Source organism: Notolepis coatsorum (assembly GCF_963971535.1).
Source record: "Notolepis coatsorum genome assembly, chromosome: 2".
Taxonomy (NCBI): domain Eukaryota; kingdom Metazoa; phylum Chordata; class Actinopteri; order Aulopiformes; family Paralepididae; genus Notolepis; species Notolepis coatsorum.
Window position 1 is genome coordinate 1,730,954 of NC_140166.1, and position 20,937 is coordinate 1,751,890.

Here is a 20,937-nt window from a genome sequence, read left to right on the forward strand (position 1 = left end):
TCCCCTTAACAATTGTATGTATTGAGCTGTACTGCAGATATATTTCAATTGCCTTACTTATTTACATAAGTATTATAGGGGGAGGGAACTGTACATTTATGATGAATTGAAAATGGGGGACCCTGATGTAAACAAGACCGGGGGGGAGAGTGCCATGGCCGACGTGTACCCATTCTGCAATCTGTTAATAAAGTTTTCAATCAATCAATCCCGCAGTGCAATACTCCAATTCAGCCATTGGGTGGGACGGTCACGTGACCCAAATCAGCCAATGGGAGCGAGGGTCCGGAGAGTGTGGGTCCGCAAAGTGTGGCGGTCCTGAGAGTGTGGGGGTTCTGTGGTCCTGCAGCTGGATACTATTGCCCTGTTTTACCCGGACTATAATTAGGCCCCGAGGCACTTGAGGGTCATGTTTCATTCTGGACTGGCACTGACAGACCACTGGCTGGAGCATGGAACCAGAATGACACAACCAACAGTAAAAACGGACAGAAAAGGGGAACTCTACGTTAGGTTATGCCCGTCTCTCTGCCTGGGAGCGCTGTTGACATTTGTAGAAAGGTAAGTGCTATTCTTCAGAGTTAGTCTGTGGGTCCCTCCCTCTACTGAAAGCATATCATTCAACATGCCCTGTTGAGTGTCACTTAAAGGGACAGGTTGGATATATTATTGCATTCCACAACATGCAGGCTTTAACCATCCAGTGATCATGTTAAGTAGAGTCAGTGATCATGTTAAGTAGAGTCAGTGATCATGTTAAGTAGAGTCAGTGATCATGTTAAGTAGAGTCAGTGATCATGAGTCAGTGATCATGTTTAGTAGAGTCAGTGATCATGTTAAGTAGAGTCAGTGATCATGTTAAGTAGAGTCAGTGATCATGTTAAGTAGAGTCAGTGATCATGAGTCAGTGATCATGTTAAGTAGAGTCAGTGATCATGTTAAGTAGAGTCAGTGATCATGTTAAGTAGAGTCAGTGATCATGTTAAGTAGAGTCAGTGATCATGTTAAGTAGAGTCAGTGATCATGTTAAGTAGAGTCAGTGATCATGAGTCAGTGATCATGTTAAGTAGAGTCAGTGATCATGAGTCAGTGATCATGTTTAGTAGAGTCAGTGATCATGTTAAGTAGAGTCAGTGATCATGTTAAGTAGAGTCAGTGATCATGTTAAGTAGAGTCAGTGATCATGAGTCAGTGATCATGTTAAGTAGAGTCAGTGATCATGTTAAGTAGAGTCAGTGATCATGTTAAGTAGAGTCAGTGATCATGTTAAGTAGAGTCAGTGATCATGTTAAGTAGAGTCAGTGATCATGAGTCAGTGATCATGTTAAGTAGAGTCAGTGATCATGAGTCAGTGATCATGTTTAGTAGAGTCAGTGATCATGCTAAGTAGAGTCAGTGATCATGTTAACCCTTTCACTGCCACACGGATGATGCTAATGATGGAGCATCGCCATCGGTTGTGTGATAGTAAAGGGTTAACCGGCTGTCGTGTGGCAGTGAAAGGGTTAACATGATCACTGACTCTACTTAACATGATCATGTATTTTCATTAGTATTAAAAAATATATTTAATTTTTTTTTATTTCTTTAAAAAAAATTATTTAAACAACACATGTATGTTTATTTTGCAGCAATTCTTTGTCGTTGCCGCCATCTTTAGTGTTCGATTTCCCCGTTCAAAACGACCACAGTGATCCTTCTCATGTTACAGTCTGGTCTCTGGATGTGATGGAGGAGTCTGCCTATTGAACGCACGGTGCAGAGTTGCAATTCAACTGAATTTACATGAAATGGGGATGTTTTAACTAAAACATGCCACAAGGCCTAGTATTTTAGTATAGTATAAAGTATTAAAAAAAAATTAAAATCGATATCATGCAGCTATCGATGAGTGGTCTCAGCCTTAGATAAGGGTCAACTTTCCCATCTCTGAAGGTCAGCTTTAAGATTAAATACTAAAGGGGGAGAAATTGGCAGAAAAAAGAGATGAGATAGTTTTGGTTACATGTATCCCTAGATATGTAAAGCCAGAAGGAAAATCAGATTGTGTCAATTGTAGTGCTGACTGATTGATAGGATAACATTCGCTCTTGGAGATATTCACTTTTTTTTTATCCACTTTTTCTCCCATTTTTCCATATTTTCTCCCATCCCAATTTCGTATCATCCAATTCAACCCTCCCCTGTCACGAACGCTGTTTCTTGCCTCCCACAAGCCGGCTGCAATGTGGACTAAGTCATACATAGCACAAGTCCCCTCCGGTACTTGAGGTAACAGCAGTCGCATCTTTTCACCTGCGCAGCTCGATCTCTCAGTGTCGAGGAGTAACGCGTGGGAGGCTCACGCTGCCCCCGACACTTCCTGATTCTACTGCGCAGGCGCACCAACCGACTTGTAGGAGTCGCTTGTTCACAACGTTCGATCCCCACCCTTCAGTTTTCCCTCCCCGTAATACGGCCAATGTGTATTACTGCGGACGACCAGCCAAACTGAAAAACAATGTGGAGAGCTGGATTCGAACACGCGAATCCTAGCGTCTCCACACTGGTGGCGAGTGCCTTGCCCACTACACCACCTAGCCGCCCACTCTTGGAGATATTCACTTTGTAGCCTGAACATTTGCCAAATCGTTTAACGGAAGCTAGAATAAGAGGAATCGATGTGCTGTTATTAATTATTCTTGGTGGTGGGGCTACATGTTTGTTAATGTCCTGATCACTGATTGGGCCTTTAAACCAAGGTAATTTCTAAAAGTTAGTCAGTTCCTTTACTTCCTTTAGCTCATTGTGGCTGTTTATGTAGTTGATCTCTTCTTATGTAGTTGAACTTCAAGTCTAGGGGGGGACGTGCTTTTGCGGTCGCAGCCCCTGACCTCTGGAACAGCATCCCCATGTCCATCAAATCTGCCCCCTCCATTGAGTCTTTTAAATCAAAACTCAAAACCCACCTATATCGCCTGGCCTTCCCTGACTCACTTTGACTCTGGCCTTACTTGTTGACGTGTTGTTCTGTTTTTCCTTTGTCTATCCGTTGATTTTATTTTATTTCTCTGTTTATTTTATACTTTTCTTTGTACTTAGCTTAGCCATGTGAAGCACTTTGGTTGACAAGCGTCATGTTTAAACGTGCTATACAAATACATTTGATTGATTGATTGATCTCTTGTGGTTTGCAGAGCTGCTGAGCATGGCTGGCCTGGCTGTGTGCGGTGGGTCGGTCAGCTCTATCAAGACTCTCTGGGAAACCAGGATCAAGAAGAGCAACGAGGAGCTTCAGAAGCAAACTCTACCGAAGGATAAAGGAGCTCATAGGTAGGAGAGGGGCCTCCAATCAAGAAGACTATTGACAAGCTACGCTTTCAACCAAATCATTTGAATCAAATGCAATAACTAGTATGGTATCAAAGGTTTATTATTATTTAAAGAAGATTTGCTGTGCTTCCATCCTTACAGTACAACAATGTTTTTATTTTGAATGTCATCGCAGGGTATAATTAATAACCTGAACTACATGTGCTGCCAGTGGCCGACAGTGGGTGTATCCCCACTATGGCCCAAATCCTCAATCCAGTTTTTGACATCCCTAATCTGGTCAAATGGTGTGTTTTTTCTTAAGGTCATATTAGTGTGAATCATGTGAACGGCCTGGGAGCAGTTGGAAACTACATCTGTTTTTATAAATGGTGATCCTATAGTTTTGTTTCACAACGCTAGGATATCAAAGTAAAATCAAAGCGTTTTTCAGACATGTGATTGGATCTGGTGGTCATGTGGTTTATATCAATTATCTAAATGACACATTTAAAGATGTTCCCAGATTCCACACAGCAGGTGAACGGCTAGTTCGTTTCTAGTTATTTGTGTGATTCTAAGGATTCTGGCTGGCTATCTTTGCAGCTCTAGTAGGATGCTCTGATTTCCAGCTTTGGGAGACAGGGGTTTATAGATACTGACTAAACCGTAAACATTCTGCAACTGTATTAAGTATTATACAAGGACCCATCGGCCATGATTACAACAGGCACATTCATCTCCGAAATCTTTCCGGTATCACGCTCAGCCAGACAGGGTTGCCCTCTTAGTCCCGGACTATTCGATCTATCATTAGAGCCTTTAGCACAATATATAAGACAATCCCAATACATAGAACCAATCGTAATCAAGGGCACACAACATAAAATTAGTTTATATGCGGACGACGTAATATTGTTCATGCAAAGCCCCAACACCACATTGCCGCATCTACTCAAGTTGATAGAGAACTTTGGTGATTTATCGGGATTTAAAATAAATTGGCCGAAGTCGGCTTTCCTTCCACTTAACATCCATGCAAAAAAAGACACAACCCTCCCAGGTGCGATACCCATGGTAAAACATTTTAGATGCTTGGGTGTGGAAATATTTCCCACCATAAGACAAACGGTGAAGCACAATTACACAAAAATACAGAACAAAATCAAAGACGACCTGGACAGGTGGGCAAAACTTAAAAACTCAGTACAGGCAAGGGTATCAATAGTTAAGATGGATGTATTACCAAGAATCAACTTCATCAGCTCAATGCTACCGTTACCCCCTCCAGAGGGCTACTGGAAAAGATTACACTCCTCCACATACAAATTTATTTGGAATAACAAACCACCTCGCATAAAAAGATCCACCGCACAGAGAAATAAAGCAGACGGTGGCATGGCAGTTCCAGATTTTTTACAATATTTTAAGGCTTTCACATTAAGACCATTGACAATATGGTTTGATCCCCAGGCTTTGGTATCTTGGAGAGAATTGGAAGAAAACATAGTAGCCCCACAGAGACTGAAGGACATAGCACACACTAAACTTCCAATCAAGCACTGTGAGCGGAAATTTGGCCCCATAATTACCCATGCAATCCGAACATGGCGGGAAACACAAAAAAAATATCCTAACCCTCAAAAATGGCATAATCACACTCCCATATTCAATAACAATGCACTCTTAATGGGAAAACGTCCTATAAGATTCCCTTTATGGGAAGAGCAAGGCATACACTCATTAGGGGATATTTTTAATAACCAGGGCTTCTGTAGTTATGGAGAAATATGCACAAAGTTTAACCTCACCGAGTCCACATGGCTTTTTTACATACAGTTACGCCTATGTTTGAGGTCTCACGGTGTTCCATTACACATACCAGTTGAACACCACAGATACTACAAATTTTTCTATGAAAGAGAAACATTGGGAGGTTTTGTATCAGGTTTTTATTATCAATTACTAACGTCCTCGTATGAAACCCTTCAACTAGACACTGTCTGGAGGAGGGATATTCCAGACCTGGAAAGTGACTTTGATTGGCAAGAAGCATGGGCAAATGTCTGTCTTACATCAAGGAACCCGGACCATCAACAAATCAATCTTAACTATATTCACAGGACATACTTGACTCTTATAAGACTGAACAGAATGGGCCTGAAACAGGACTCAAAATGCTCCCAATGTACAAATGGAGACGAAGGGACATTTATGCACATGTATTGGGACTGCCCACCAGTTAAGGCATTCTGGAAAGATGTGACCCATCAATTATCAAAACTCGTATCTTGGAATATACCAGTACACCCCTCTGTATTGCTTTTAAATTATGTTTTTGAGTTTGCAGTAAATCCACAGCTAAAGAGATTGGTCTTATCGGGTATCACAGTAGCTAAAAAACTGATCGCATCACGCTGGTTTCAACCGGAAAAAATGTGCCGGAAAGTTTGGTCTCTTACATATCTCGATGTGATATATCAAGAAATATCTACAGCAAGAATTCTGGGTCTTAACGAATCCAAAATGTCAATGTGGGTAAAAGTGGTGGAGAGAATAAAAGCTAGCTTATAATGGTAGTGTCTGGTTAGGAGTGAGGGATATTGGAGGTACTATCCAAGGAGGGGTCCGGGAGGGGGGGGTTCGAGCTGGAGCATATGTGTGTAGGGTTTTAGAAAATAGGTATTAAGGGTATGTCCTATATAAGCATTTATATAATTGTTAATTTCGCTGGATATACACTGTATACGGTTAAAATATTATTATAGACTTTTTTTTTGTCTTGTTTCTGTACTTGCATGTAATTTTAACCACCTTGACTGTTAGTTTCATTATGCATTATGTGTTGAGTACTGACTTTTAATAATTTTTGTTTTGCAATAATAAAAAAAAAAAAAAAAAAAAAAAAACATTCTGCAACTGAAGATGGTTCCCTCCTCTCCCTCAGGTTGGCTCATGTGTGGGAGGACCGGATCGTCTTGGCCAAGCTAAACGAGAAGGTGGTAACAGAGGAGGGGAGAGTCATCTTAAGGATTGAGAAGGAGGAGTGGAAGGTAGCCCTTCTCACATCATCCAGGGCTCTGGATGATATGACCAAAATATATGTTTAGTTTTGATGGTATTACGGTATTTAGTTTTCTAGTACAAATTACAACGTGATGACATCTTTAATGTCTATTATTTCATTCTAAATGGGAACATATCTCCTGACCCATTAGCTTCATGGTCACATACTTCTCTGTGAATATTCATTATTCAAGACGTGGAGGAGACATCTGATGATTCTACTGAGACTGGCATCATGATGTCTACTGATGTTCTACTGATGGTTACTGAGACTGGCATCATGATGTCTACTGATGTTCTACTGATGGTTACTGATCCTGTTCATCATGATGTCTACTGATGTTCTACTGATGGTTACTGAGACTGGCATCATGATGTCTACTGATGTTCTACTGATGGTTACTGAGACTGGCATCATGATGTCTACTGATGTTCTACTGATGGTTACTGAGACTGGCATCATGATGTCTACTGATGTTCTACTGATGGTTACTGAGACTGGCATCATGATGTCTACTGATGTTCTACTGATGGTTACTGAGACTGGCATCATGATGTCTACTGATGTTCTACTGATGGTTACTGAGACTGGCATCATGATGTCTACTGATGTTCTACTGATGGTTACTGAGACTGGCATCATGATGTCTACTGATGTTCTACTGATGGTTACTGAGAGTGGCATCATGATGTCTACTGATGTTCTACTGATGGTTACTGAGAGTGGCATCATGATGTCTACTGATGTTCTACTGATGGTTACTGAGACTGGCATCATGATGTCTACTGATGTTCTACTGATGGTTACTGAGACTGGCATCATGATGTCTACTGATGTTCTACTGATGGTTACTGAGACTGGCATCATGATGTCTACTGATGTTCTACTGATGGTTACTGAGACTGGCATCATGATGTCTACTGATGTTCTACTGATGGTTACTGAGACTGGCATCATGATGTCTACTGATGTTCTACTGATGGTTACTGAGACTGGCATCATGATGTCTACTGATGTTCTACTGATGGTTACTGAGACTGGCATCATGATGTCTACTGATGTTCTACTGATGGTTACTGAGACTGGCATCATGATGTCTACTGATGTTCTACTGATGGTTACTGAGACTGGCATCATGATGTCTACTGATGTTCTACTGATGGTTACTGAGACTGGCATCATGATGTCTACTGATGTTCTACTGATGGTTACTGAGACTGGCATCATGATGTCTACTGATGTTCTACTGATGGTTACTGAGACTGGCATCATGATGTCTACTGATGTTCTACTGATGGTTACTGAGACTGGCATCATGATGTCTACTGATGTTCTACTGATGGTTACTGAGACTGGCATCATGATGTCTACTGATGTTCTACTGATGGTTACTGAGACTGGCATCATGATGTCTACTGATGTTCTACTGATGGTTACTGAGACTGGCATCATGATGTCTACTGATGTTCTACTGATGGTTACTGAGACTGGCATCATGATGTCTACTGATGTTCTACTGATGGTTACTGAGACTGGCATCATGATGTCTACTGATGTTCTACTGATGGTTACTGATCCTGTTCATCATGATGTCTACTGATGTTCTACTGATGGTTACTGAGACTGGCATCATGATGTCTACTGATGTTCTACTGATGGTTACTGAGACTGGCATCATGATGTCTACTGATGTTCTACTGATGGTTACTGAGACTGGCATCATGATGTCTACTGATGTTCTACTGATGGTTACTGAGACTGGCATCATGATGTCTACTGATGTTCTACTGATGGTTACTGAGACTGGCATCATGATGTCTACTGATGTTCTACTGATGGTTACTGAGACTGGCATCATGATGTCTACTGATGTTCTACTGATGGTTACTGAGACTGGCATCATGATGTCTACTGATGTTCTACTGATGGTTACTGATCCTGGCATCATCTGGCAATATTGGCAAATCTTGTTTTTTTGTTTACATTCAGATTGATACATTTAGTCCACATTGCAGCCGGCTTGTGGGAGGCAAGAAACAGCGTTCGTGACAGGGGAGGGTTGAATTGGATGAAACGAAATTGGGATGGGAGAAAAATATAGAAAATGGGAGAAAAAGTGGATAAAAAAAAAAAGAGTTACACCAGCTGCTAAAACAAAGTGAATGTAAACAACCTGAAATGACACCCGAACGATGATATAACAAAATGACAACATAGAAAATACAGTATGTCATAGAACATTGCAATTTGTACCGGAAAACGAAATACCGTAATACCATCAAAACGAAGACAAATATTGTGATATATTTTGTCCATATCTCCCAAAGTACGGTAATAACCTGATCAGATCATATTGTCATCAATAACATTGATAGGTACTAAACATATTGTTGGGTGGTGCGACCGTACAGAACAGTTGTTTTTGAGTGATAATATTTCAATCTCTCCACAGACTTTACCTCCAGCATTAGTTCATCTAACTCGGCTTCAGGAATGGCAAATACACAGGACTGGACTGCAAAAAATCCCACAATTCATTGCAAAGTTTGACAGCCTGATTGTTCTTGACCTGTCGCGCAATGCCATCACGGATATTCCACGAGAGATCGGTGAGTGAATAGAGGACTTGTTCATTCAAGATATTTAAATTCACTAAACGCACCATATTTAATGAAAATGTAATTATTTTCAATTAGACATTTTTTGCTGCCAGTTTTCTTGAAATTAAGTGTAGTAGCAGACGACTCACTCACTCACTCACTCACTCACTCACACCGATACTAGAAAAGCATCTCGATACCCAGCTGTTAAAAAACGGTTCAATACTGCATTTTATTAGTATCAATACTTTTAGAATAGCCTGATGCTGTATTCTCTATGAGTTGAGTGGATGCGTGTCCGGAGCAGTGTGTGAGAGAGAGGGCGTGGCAAGATTTTCCATGTTCTGTCATCTACTAATATATTCCATTACTTTGCCTGATTTTAGGTTTTTGCCATGGTATCGTTTTAGAACCGGTATCGTGATACTTAGGCTGGTATCGGTATCGAAGTCAAAGCGTTGGTATCGTGACGACACTAGTCATGAGTATGAAGCGATGATAGTGTGGCACTTTAAATTATAATGTTCACATGAATGACTTGCAGCCGACCAACAGAACATGGTGGTTGTCTGAAGCACATGAATAAAGATAAAATAAAACTATCAATAAAGACATAACCAATTATTGATACAACGATGGAGACAAAAATTATGGGACATGGAATAGGGAGTTTTTTGTGTGTATAATCTTTAACTGACAAGTCATTATTCCAGATGAGTGAATCAATGTATTATTCCTCCAAGAGCCTGTGAGGCAAAACAAAGTGAATAATGAAACGATGTGTATTTAGCATGTGGATTTCTCCATCTATATGCCTACTGTAGGTCAGCTGAGAAAACTGAGAGAGCTGCTCGTCAGTTATAACAGACTCAAAACCATTCCAGAGGAGTTGGGATGCTGTGAGAGTTTGGAGAAACTAGAGCTGGCTATGAACAGAGACCTGGAAGATCTGCCCATGCAGGTGAGGACCTCAGACACAGAACCAGGAGTCGGTTTTAAGTTTTCAAAAGAACAAGGTTTTCTAACTTTATTATCTAAACATGGTAAGTGTTGTCTTCACTCATAGTTAAAGACAGTTGAGGTTGAGTAGTTTATTATCTAAACATGGTAAGTGTTGTGTTCACTCAGGTAACCCTTTCACTGCCACACAGCACCGTTTGGTAGTGCGGCAGTGAAAGGGTTAATATGCACATCATCTCACAAATATCCCAAAACCTAACATTAATTTAGTTAATGAAAAAATACTCTTCTCCGTCTACATCATCATGTCATTGAATTTAACATTAATTCACAAGAATAGAGCGCCATAGTGTACTCCACCTTTTACCTGCTGCTCCAGGAAAACAAGCATAAAGGCTATCATCAACAGAGTTACACAAGCTGCTAACATAAAGGCTATCATCAACAGAGTTACACAAGCTGCTAACATAAAGGCTATCATCAACAGAGTTACACAAGCTGCTAACATAAAGGCTATCATCAACAGAGTTACACCAGCTGCTAGCATAAAGGCTATCATCAACAGAGTTACACCAGCTGCTAGAATAAAGGCTATCATCAACAGAGTTACACCAGCTGCTAGCATAAAGGCTATCATCAACAGAGTTACACAAGCTGCTAGCATAAAGGCTATCATCAACAGAGTTACACCAGCTGCTAGCATAAAGGCTATCATCAACAGAGTTACACAAGCTGCTAGCATAAAGGCTATCATCAACAGAGTTACACAAGCTGCTAGCATAAAGGCTATCATCAACAGAGTTACACCAGCTGCTAGCATAAAGGCTATCATCAACAGAGTTACACAAGCTGCTAGCATGAAGGCTATCATCAACAGAGTTACACAAGCTGCTAGCATAAAGGCTATCATCAACAGAGTTACACAAGCTGCTAGAATAAAAAGGCTATCATCAGCAGAGTTACACAAGCTGCTAGCATAAAGGCTATCATCAACAGAGTTACACAAGCTGCTAGCATAAAGGCTATCATCAACAGAGTTACACAAGCTGCTAGCATAAAGGCTATCATCAACAGAGTTACACCAGCTGCTAACATAAAGGCTATCATCAACAGAGTTACACCAGCTGCTAGCATAAAGGCTATCATCAATAGAGTTACACAAGCTGCTAGCATAAAGGCTATCATCAACAGAGTTACACCAGCTGCTAGCATAAAGGCTATCATCAACAGAGTTACACAAGCTGCTAGCATAAAGGCTATCATCAACAGAGTTACACCAGCTGCTAGCAGAAATGCTATCATCAACAGAGTTACACAAGCTGCTAACATAAAGGCTATAATCAACAGAGTTACACCAGCTGCGAGCATAAAGGCTATCCTCAACAGAGTTACACAAGCTGCTAGCATAAAGGCTATCAACAGAGTTACACCAGCTGCTAGCATAAAGGCTATCATCAACAGAGTTACACAAGCTGCTAGCATAAAGGCTATCATCAACAGAGTTACACAAGCTGCTAGCATAAAGGCTATCATCAACAGAGTTACACCAGCTGCTAGCATAAAGGCTATCATCAACAGTTACACAAGCTGCTAACATAAAGGCTATCATCAACAGAGTTACACAAGCTGCTAGCATAAAGGCTATCATCAACAGAGTTACACAAGCTGCTAGCATAAAGGCTATCATCAACAGAGTTACACCAGCTGCTAGCATAAAGGCTATCATCAACAGTTACACCAGCTGCTAGCATAAAGGCTATCATCAACAGAGTTACACAAGCTGCTAGCATAAAGGCTATCATCAACAGAGTTACACCAGCTGCTAGCATGAAGGCTATCATCAACAGAGTTACACAAGCTGCTAGCATAAAGGCTATCATCAACAAAGTTACACCAGCTGCTAGCATAAAGGCTATCATCAACAGAGTTACACAAGCTGCTAGCATAAAGGCTATCATCAACAGAGTTACACCAGCTGCTAGCATGAAGGCTATCAACAACAGAGTTACACAAGCTGCTAGCATGAAGGCTATCATCAACAGAGTTACATTACACAAGCTGCTAGCATAAAGGCTATCATCAACAGAGTTACATTACACAAGCTGCTAGCATAAAGGCTATCATCAACAGAGTTACACAAGCTGCTAGCATAAAGGCTATCATCAACAGAGTTACACCAGCTGCTAACATAAAGGCTATCATCAACAGAGTTACACCAGCTGCTAACATAAAGGCCATCATCAACAGAGTTACACAAGCTGCTAACATAAAGGCTATCATCAACAGAGTTACACCAGCTGCTAGCATAAAGGCTATCATCAACAGAGTTACACAAGCTGCTAGCATAAAGGCTATCATCAACAGAGTTACACAAGCTGCTAGCATAAAGGCTATCATCAACAGAGTTACACCAGCTGCTAGCATAAAGGCTATCATCAACAGAGTTACACAAGCTGCTAGCATAAAGGCTATCATCAACAGAGTTACACAAGCTACTAGCATAAAGGCTATCATCAACAGAGTTACACCAGCTGCTAGCATAAAGGCTATCATCAACAGAGTTACCACAGCTGCTAGCATAAAGGCTATCATCAACAGAGTTACACAAGCTGCTAGCATAAAGGCTATCATCAACAGAGTTACACAAGCTGCTAACATAAAGGCCATCATCAACAGAGTTACACAAGCTGCTAGCATAAAGGCTATCATCAACAGAGTTACACAAGCTGCTAGCATAAAGGCTATCATCAACAGAGTTACACCAGCTGCTAGCATAAAGGCTATCATCAACAGAGTTACACAAGCTGCTAGCATAAAGGCTATCATCAACAGAGTTACACCAGCTGCTAGCATAAAGGCTATCATCAACAGAGTTACACCATCTGCTAGCATGAAGGCTATCATCAGCAGAGTTACACCAGATGCTAGCATAAAGGCTATCATCAACAGAGTTACACCAGCTGCTAGCATAAAGGCTATCATCAACAGTTACACCAGCTGCTAGCATAAAGGCTATCAACAGAGTTACACAAGCTGCTAGCATAAAGGCTATCATCAACAGAGTTACACAAGCTGCTAGCATAAAGGCTATCATCAACAGAGTTACACCAGCTGCTAGCATGAAGGCTATCATCAACAGAGTTACACCAGCTGCTAGCATAAAGGCTATCATCAACAGAGTTACACAAGCTGCTAGCATAAAGGCTATCATCAACAGAGTTACACCAGCTGCTAGCATGAAGGCTATCATCAACAGAGTTACACAAGCTGCTAGCATGAAGGCTATCATCAACAGAGTTACATTACACAAGCTGCTAGCATAAAGGCTATCATCAACAGAGTTACATTACACAAGCTGCTAGCATAAAGGCTATCATCAACAGAGTTACACAAGCTGCTAGCATAAAGGCTATCATCAACAGAGTTACACCAGCTGCTAACATAAAGGCTATCATCAACAGAGTTACACCAGCTGCTAACATAAAGGCCATCATCAACAGAGTTACACAAGCTGCTAACATAAAGGCTATCATCAACAGAGTTACACCAGCTGCTAGCATAAAGGCTATCATCAACAGAGTTACACAAGCTGCTAGCATAAAGGCTATCATCAACAGAGTTACACAAGCTGCTAGCATAAAGGCTATCATCAACAGAGTTACACCAGCTGCTAGCATAAAGGCTATCATCAACAGAGTTACACAAGCTGCTAGCATAAAGGCTATCATCAACAGAGTTACACAAGCTACTAGCATAAAGGCTATCATCAACAGAGTTACACCAGCTGCTAGCATAAAGGCTATCATCAACAGAGTTACACCAGCTGCTAGCATAAAGGCTATCATCAACAGAGTTACACAAGCTGCTAGCATAAAGGCTATCATCAACAGAGTTACACAAGCTGCTAACATAAAGGCCATCAACAGAGTTACACAAGCTGCTAGCATAAAGGCTATCATCAACAGAGTTACACCAGCTGCTAGCATAAAGGCTATCATCAACAGAGTTACACAAGCTGCTAGCATAAAGGCTATCATCAACAGAGTTACACCAGCTGCTAGCATAAAGGCTATCATCAACAGAGTTACACAAGCTGCTAGCATAAATGCTATCATCAACAGAGTTACACAAGCTGCTAACATAAAGGCTATAATCAACAGAGTTACACCAGCTGCGAGCTTAAAGGCTATCATCAACAGAGTTACATTACACAAGCTGCTAGCATAAAGGCTATCATCAACAGAGTTACACAAGCTGCTAGCATAAAGGCTATCATCAACAGAGTTACACCAGCTGCTAGCATAAAGGCTATCATCAACAGAGTTACACCAGCTGCTAGCATGAAGGCTATCATCAGCAGAGTTACACCAGATGCTAGCATAAAGGCTATCATCAACAGAGTTACACCAGCTGCTAGCATAAAGGCTATCATCAACAGAGTTACACCAGCTGCTAGCATAAAGGCTATCAACAGAGTTACACCAGCTGCTAGCATAAAGGCTATCATCAACAGAGTTACACAAGCTGCTAGCATAAAGGCTATCATCAACAGAATTACACAAGCTGCTAGCATAAAGGCTATCATCAACAGAGTTACACCAGCTGCTAGCATAAAGGCTATCATCAACAGAGTTACACCAGCTGCTAGCATAAAGGCTATCATCAACAGAGTTACACAAGCTGCTAGCATAAAGGCTATCATCAACAGAGTTACACAAGCTGCTAGCATAAAGGCTATCATCAACAGAGTTACACCAGCTGCTAGCATAAAGGCTATCATCAACAGAGTTATACCAGCTGCTAACATAAAGGCTATCATCAACAGAGTTACACCAGCTGCTAGCATAAAGGCTATCATCAACAGAGTTACACAAGCTGCTAACATAAAGGCCATCAACAAAGTTACACCAGCTGCTAGCATGAAGGCTATCATCAACAGAGTTACACAAGCTGCTAGCATAAATGCTATCATCAACAGAGTTACACCAGCTGCTAGCATAAAGGCTATCATCAACAGAGTTACACAAGCTGCTAGCATAAAGGCTATCATCAACAGAGTTACACCAGCTGCTAGCATGAAGGCTATCATCAACAGAGTTACACAAGCTGCTAGCATGAAGGCTATCATAATATGCAGTACTACATGCTTAGCATACCAGCACTCTCCCCATAGTAAAACCATGCTCTGGTTGGGCTCCAGGACTCTCTCTCTCTCTGGTTGGGCTCCAGGACTCTCTCTCTCTCTCTGGTTGGGCTCCAGGACTCTCTCTCTCTCTCTGGTTGGGCTCCAGGACTCTCTCTCTCTCTGGTTGGGCTCCAGGACTCTCTCTCTCTCTCTGGTTGGGCTCCAGGGCCCTCATGTATCAACCTGACTTGCGCACAGATATGTGCTTAAGCCGTGCGTACGACCATTCCTAAGCAAAGTGTGGGATTTATCTATTTGAACTTGTGCTTGACTTTGTGCGTATATTTAAGCACAGGTCGGACCATGCTTAGCTGACGCCCTGTGGTAGAATATGGGGACTGCAGACGGACGGCATAGATCAGTTGCATGCATTAGTTTCAACGCGGAAATAAGCTTGACTGACGTGTTCTGTATGACCCCCGTATTTCATTATAGTTCATTGTGAAATAGCGATATTAGTGTAATTATTGTCAAACCCTAAATAGCATGTGGAATAGGTCTTTCTCTCCGAATGAATGCAGGTTTATATATATAGCGTTATCGGGTGCACTGACTGCGCTCGCAGGAACTGTTTTCAGAGATAGCATCAGATAGGGATGAATGAATGAATGAGGGGCAGTCTAATTGCAGAGAGAACATAATATTAACTAGAGTCCACTACCCGAGACACCTCCTTCATTTGTACCGCAATTTGGGACCCAAATTGGAGCTATAAGCTTAAAAGTTTTTCCGTGCTTATTTGAGAAGGTCCAGCTGCAGAGCCGGAGAGACAGACAGCAGAGAGACAGACAGACAGACAGATAGACACTGTTCCACAGTGTGTGTGTGTGTGACCACTAGTCTCCTAGTAGAGACCCCCCCCCCTCTGGACCACCTCCCAGTAGAGACCCCCCCCCCCCCCTCTGGACCACCTCCTAGTAGAGACAAGTTTTCTGAAATGTATGTTTATATATGCAAATGAGGCACTTCCCCATTAAATATGTGGACATTTATGGATGCAATAAGGCAAAATGAAGTAAAATAAACAACTAAATGTGTGTTATTGACGTTTTATTGTCACTAGTTTCATAGAAGACATGTTTAGGAAGCAAAATATAACAATCTCAAAATCAACAAAAAAAGTATATTTGCCTATTCACCTGCAGTGTCTCGCCTTAATCCTCATCTTCGTCTTCTTCCTAGAGAAGTCTCTACTAGGAGGTGGTCCAGAGGGGGGGGGGGGGGGGCTGAGTCTCTACTATTAGGCCATGGTTAGACTAGTGTATTTGTGGCGTTTTTTTATACGTTTTTGAATACGTTTCATGTCCCTATTACACAGAAATGCGTTTTTTGGCGTTTTTTTGTGGATACGGCTGAAACGCTAAATTGTGTTTGCGTTTTGGAGAAACGCTAAAAAACGCGCAGACAACAGCGTGTAGTCTGCATGAGCTGTTGTTGCGAAAACGCCCATGCGCAGTAGATACCATCTGCGTGCCCTTCCGGTGACACTGTCCCAAACCAAATAGCTGCAGCTACTATGTGTTGTCAAGTTATTGTTATAAGGACCCCAGTCCAAGCTACAACAGTCTGCATTCCCTTAACAATTGTTTGTATTGAGCCGTATTGTATTGTACCCATATGCAATATGTTAAAGAAAGTTTACATCCATTCATTCTGCTAGCATTACCGATTGCACTGCCACTGGATAACATGAGCTAGTGTTAGCTATCAAACCCTGTTAGCTCAAAGCTCCTCTTTCAACTTAACAAGCATTAAACAAAATGGCCCAGTTATCTATTCACCTTTGTTTAATACACACAGCGTTGTCTCTAATGTTATCTAACCACTGATAGCTCCCGATATCATCAGTTTGGTGCTGGCTAAGTAGCGTGAGCTAACGTTAGCTTCTAGCCACAATGCTATACTGTTATAATGGCAAATTCCATTGACGTTAGCATGCAGCTAACAATGCTACCGATCGTTTTTTAGACTAAACTATCCGCTCTTGGTGGTCACTTGTGTTGATGTTAGTTTTGTTTCATCAACAAATGACAGGCAGAACACACAGTGAATGTATCCGTTTTGTTTATTGCACTTTTATTAGGCTTTGCTGAAAAAGAATTGCTGCATTGAGTAAATAGGCAAGATGGTGGCGCGGCATAGGCGCCTGCCTTATTGACATTTTCTTTGCTGGAGCTTCCAGGAAGTGTATTGGCACATTCAAGTTCTGATTGGTTGAAATTGCCTTCATGTTTGCCACCTACTGCCACCTACTGCTTTGGCAGTGTACTACATCAGTGTGCTCGGGTGACAAAAACGAAGAAAAAAAACGAAAGTGTGACTCCAAAAACCCAACTTTTCAGCAGATGAAAAAAACGAACACAGATTTGAGGGTGAATAGAGTTAGGAGGTTTAGACAGATGATCGGTTTAATGCTTTCCCATTGTTTAAACTTTGTAAAACCCACACACACATATGGAGGATGATCTACGGAGTTGATTTATATAATAAATAAAAAATTCAAAAAATGGAGTTATGAGGTTTTGTCCCGACAGCAGCGATATGACAATGATACGAAAATGAAACGAAAGGTGTAACCGCACCCTTAGACTAGTAGTCACACACACGCACGCACGCACACACACACACACACACACACACACACACACACACACACACACACTGTGGAACAGTGTCTGTCTGTCTGTCTGTCTGTCTGTCTGTCTGTCTGTCTGTCTGTCTGTCTGTCTGTCTGTCTCTCTGCTCAGTCTGCTGTCTGTCTCTCTGCTGTCTCTCTCAAAATAGTATAAGTGCTATCTTGGCCCTGAGAGTTGCTCTCCGGCTCTGCAGCTGGACCCTTCTCAAATCAGCACGAAAAAAGCTATAAGCTTATAAAACGATTTAATATGCTAAACTTCGTTTTAAATTCTTTAATTCACTTTTGTTTATTTCATAAAGATTTTCCCGACATAATGCTACCTGCCCCGACCAGATCCGTGACTCTGTTGCGATACAGATGAATTATCTACTCAGAATAGTATTATAAAGTGGCTATCTTTTATGCTGTAGATCACTGCTGGTATGTGCGTGCAGAACCTTTATTTCAGCGGGGACTGTAGTATTTATTTGACGTTACTGTACAATATATGTGTATTAAAAGACGGAGCTGTCTTTTATTGTATTATAATAATTATTAATATTAAAAATAAATTAAGAAAGGCATTATTTTTTTTTATTTTTTTTAAACTTTATTTTTTAGCGTTTATCGCTTTTCTGGTCAAGCATGACCGACAGTTGTAGGGTGAAACGGGAGAGAGAGCAGGGGGAGACATTCGGCAAATGACGGCGAGTCCGGGAATCGAACTCGGAGTCAACCAGATCCGTGACGCAGCACGGAGTCCCGCGACGCAGCGCGGTAACATGGTGTGCTACTGGAGCACCCTGAGAAAGGCATTCTTATTCCAGCATGCATTAATGACACTAACGGGCAACGGCAAAACAGTGGTTAATGGTCTTTATTAGTGTTTGCAGTGTCCAGGCAGCAATGGTCTTTTAGGAAGTTAATAGATATAATATCCGACAGTGTACAACACCCTCGGCTTAGTCCACTTTTCCACATTTCATGGGGGTGGTCCATTACCGTATATGGTTAATCGGGGCGGTTCTGGTATGCAAATATGTGAAAGTGTGCATGAGCCTCGGTGTAGGACCAAGGTGATATTTATCATGACAGGTGTGCGTAGGACCTGTGTACGCACGTGTGATGAATCCCGTTTTTTTTGTGCGTGCACACATTCTAAATTCTGTGCTTAAGTATGGAAATAGAACATTTTCTACGTCACGTTGATGAATGAGGGCCCAGGACTCTCTGGTTGGGACTCCCCATAGTAAAACGATGGCTCAGCCAGCGCTGTGCAGAGGCCTTAACACATGTGAGATATAAACACGTCACATAAATATCTTAAGATAACATTTTCCTTTATTGATCCCAGAGGGGGAATTTGGGCGTCATAGCAGAATGGGGGAGGGGAGGTACCGGTATGGGCAGGGTAATAGAAGAAAGACACACAAAAAAATGTATCTAAAAATGGTGTAAACAATCAATTTAAATCTGAATATAAAAATAAATAAAACAATGTAAACAAAGGTGCAGATGTGGTGAGTATGCCCTATTGGTTATAATATACTGTATGTTACAATAAAAAAAATGAATCTGAATATATATACTATAAAGTAAATGGTATACACAAGGTGCAGGTGAGTACTGTATTGAGCGAGTCCTGTATTTCAAAAACCTGTTACAACAAGTAGAAAATAAATCCCCATCCTCCTCCCAGGTTTTGGGGTGAATATTGTATCTCTATATAGCAGCCTCTCCAGTAGTCAGGGGCGCTCCTTCTCCTCTATATAGCAGCCTCTCCAGAGTCAGGGGCGCTCCTTCTCTCTATATAGCAGCCTCTCCAGTAGTCAGGGGCGCTCCTTCTCTCTATATAGCAGCCTCTCCAGTAGTCAGGGGGCCTCCTTCTCTTATATAGCAGCCTCTCCAGTAGTCAGGGGCGCTCTCTTCTCTATATACTCAGCCTCTCCAGTAGTCAGGGGCGCTCCTCTTCTCTATATAGCAGCCTCTCCAGTAGTCAGGGGCGTCCTTCTCTCTATATAGCAGCCTCTCCAGTAGTCAGGGGCGCTCCTTCTCTCTATATAGCAGCCTCTCCAGTAGTCAGGGGCGCTCCTCTCTATATATAGCAGCCTCTCCAGTAGTCAGGGCGCTCCTTCTCTATATATAGCAGCCTCTCCAGTAGTCAGGGGCGCTCCTTCTCTATATAGCAGCCTCTCCAGTAGTCAGGGGCGCTCCTTCCTCTATATAGCAGCCTCTCCAGTAGTCAGGGGCGCTCCTTCTCTATATATAGCAGCCTCTCCAGTAGTCAGGGGCGCTCCTTCTCTATATATAGCAGCCTCTCCAGTAGTCAGGGGCGCTCCTTCTCTTATATAGCAGCCTCTCCAGTAGTCAGGGGCGCTCCTTCTCTCTATATAGCAGCCTCTCCAGTAGTCAGGGGCGCTCCTTCTATATATAGCAGCCTCTCCAGTAGTCAGGGGCGCTCCTTCTCTATATAGCAGCCTCTCCAGTAGTCAGGGGCGCTCCTTCTTCTATATAGCAGCCTCTCCAGTAGTCAGGGGCGCTCCTTCTCTCTATATAGCAGCCTCTCCAGTAGTCAGGGGCGCTCCTTCTCTCATATAGCAGCCTCTCCAGTAGTCAGGGGCGCTCCTTCTCTCTATATAGCAGCCTCTCCAGTAGTCAGGGGCTCCTTCTCTCTATATAGCAGCCTCTCCAGTAGTCAGGGGCGCTCCTTTCTCTCTATATAGCAGCCTCTCCAGTAGTCAGGGGCGCTCCTTCTCTATATATAGCAGCCTCTCCAGTAGTCAGGGGCGCTCCTTCCTCTATAAGCAGCCTCTCCAGTAGTCAGGGGCGCTCCTTCTCTATATATAGCAGCCTCTCCAGTAGTCAGGGGCGCCCTTCTCTCTATATAGCAGCCTCTCCAGTAGTCAGGGGCGCTCCTTCTCTATATATAGCCTCTCCAGTATCGGGGGCGCTCCTTCTCTTGATATAGCAGCCTCTCCAGAAGTCAGGGGCGCTCCTTCTTATATATAGCAGCCTCTCCAGTAGTCAGGGGCGCTCTTCTCTCTATATAGCAGACCTCTCCAGTAGTCAGGGGCGCTCCTTCTCTATATATAGCAGCCTCTCCAGTAGTCAGGGGCGCTCCTTCTCTCTATATAGCAGCCTCTCCAGTAGTCAGGGGCGCTCCTTCTCTCTATAAAGCAGCCTCTCCAGTAGTCAGGGGCGCTCCTTCTCTCTATAA

At 42.2% G+C, this 20,937-nt stretch overlaps 1 protein-coding gene across 1 annotated transcript in view; it reads left to right on the forward strand.

The window, feature by feature from the left end:
* Positions 1-461: 461 nt before the first annotated feature.
* Positions 462-20,937, forward strand: part of LOC311248898 (uncharacterized protein) — a gene marked incomplete at its 3' end in the record, with an annotated part of 22,363 nt that continues 1,887 nt past the window's right edge. Inside the window, exons 1-5 of the mRNA XM_084338127.1 lie at positions 462-561; positions 3,177-3,312; positions 6,239-6,344; positions 8,811-8,967; positions 9,783-9,919. Coding sequence (XP_084194253.1) covers positions 3,188-3,312; positions 6,239-6,344; positions 8,811-8,967; positions 9,783-9,919 — 525 coding nt within the window. The 5' untranslated portion in view covers positions 462-561; positions 3,177-3,187. The remainder of the gene's footprint in view (positions 562-3,176; positions 3,313-6,238; positions 6,345-8,810; positions 8,968-9,782; positions 9,920-20,937) is intronic.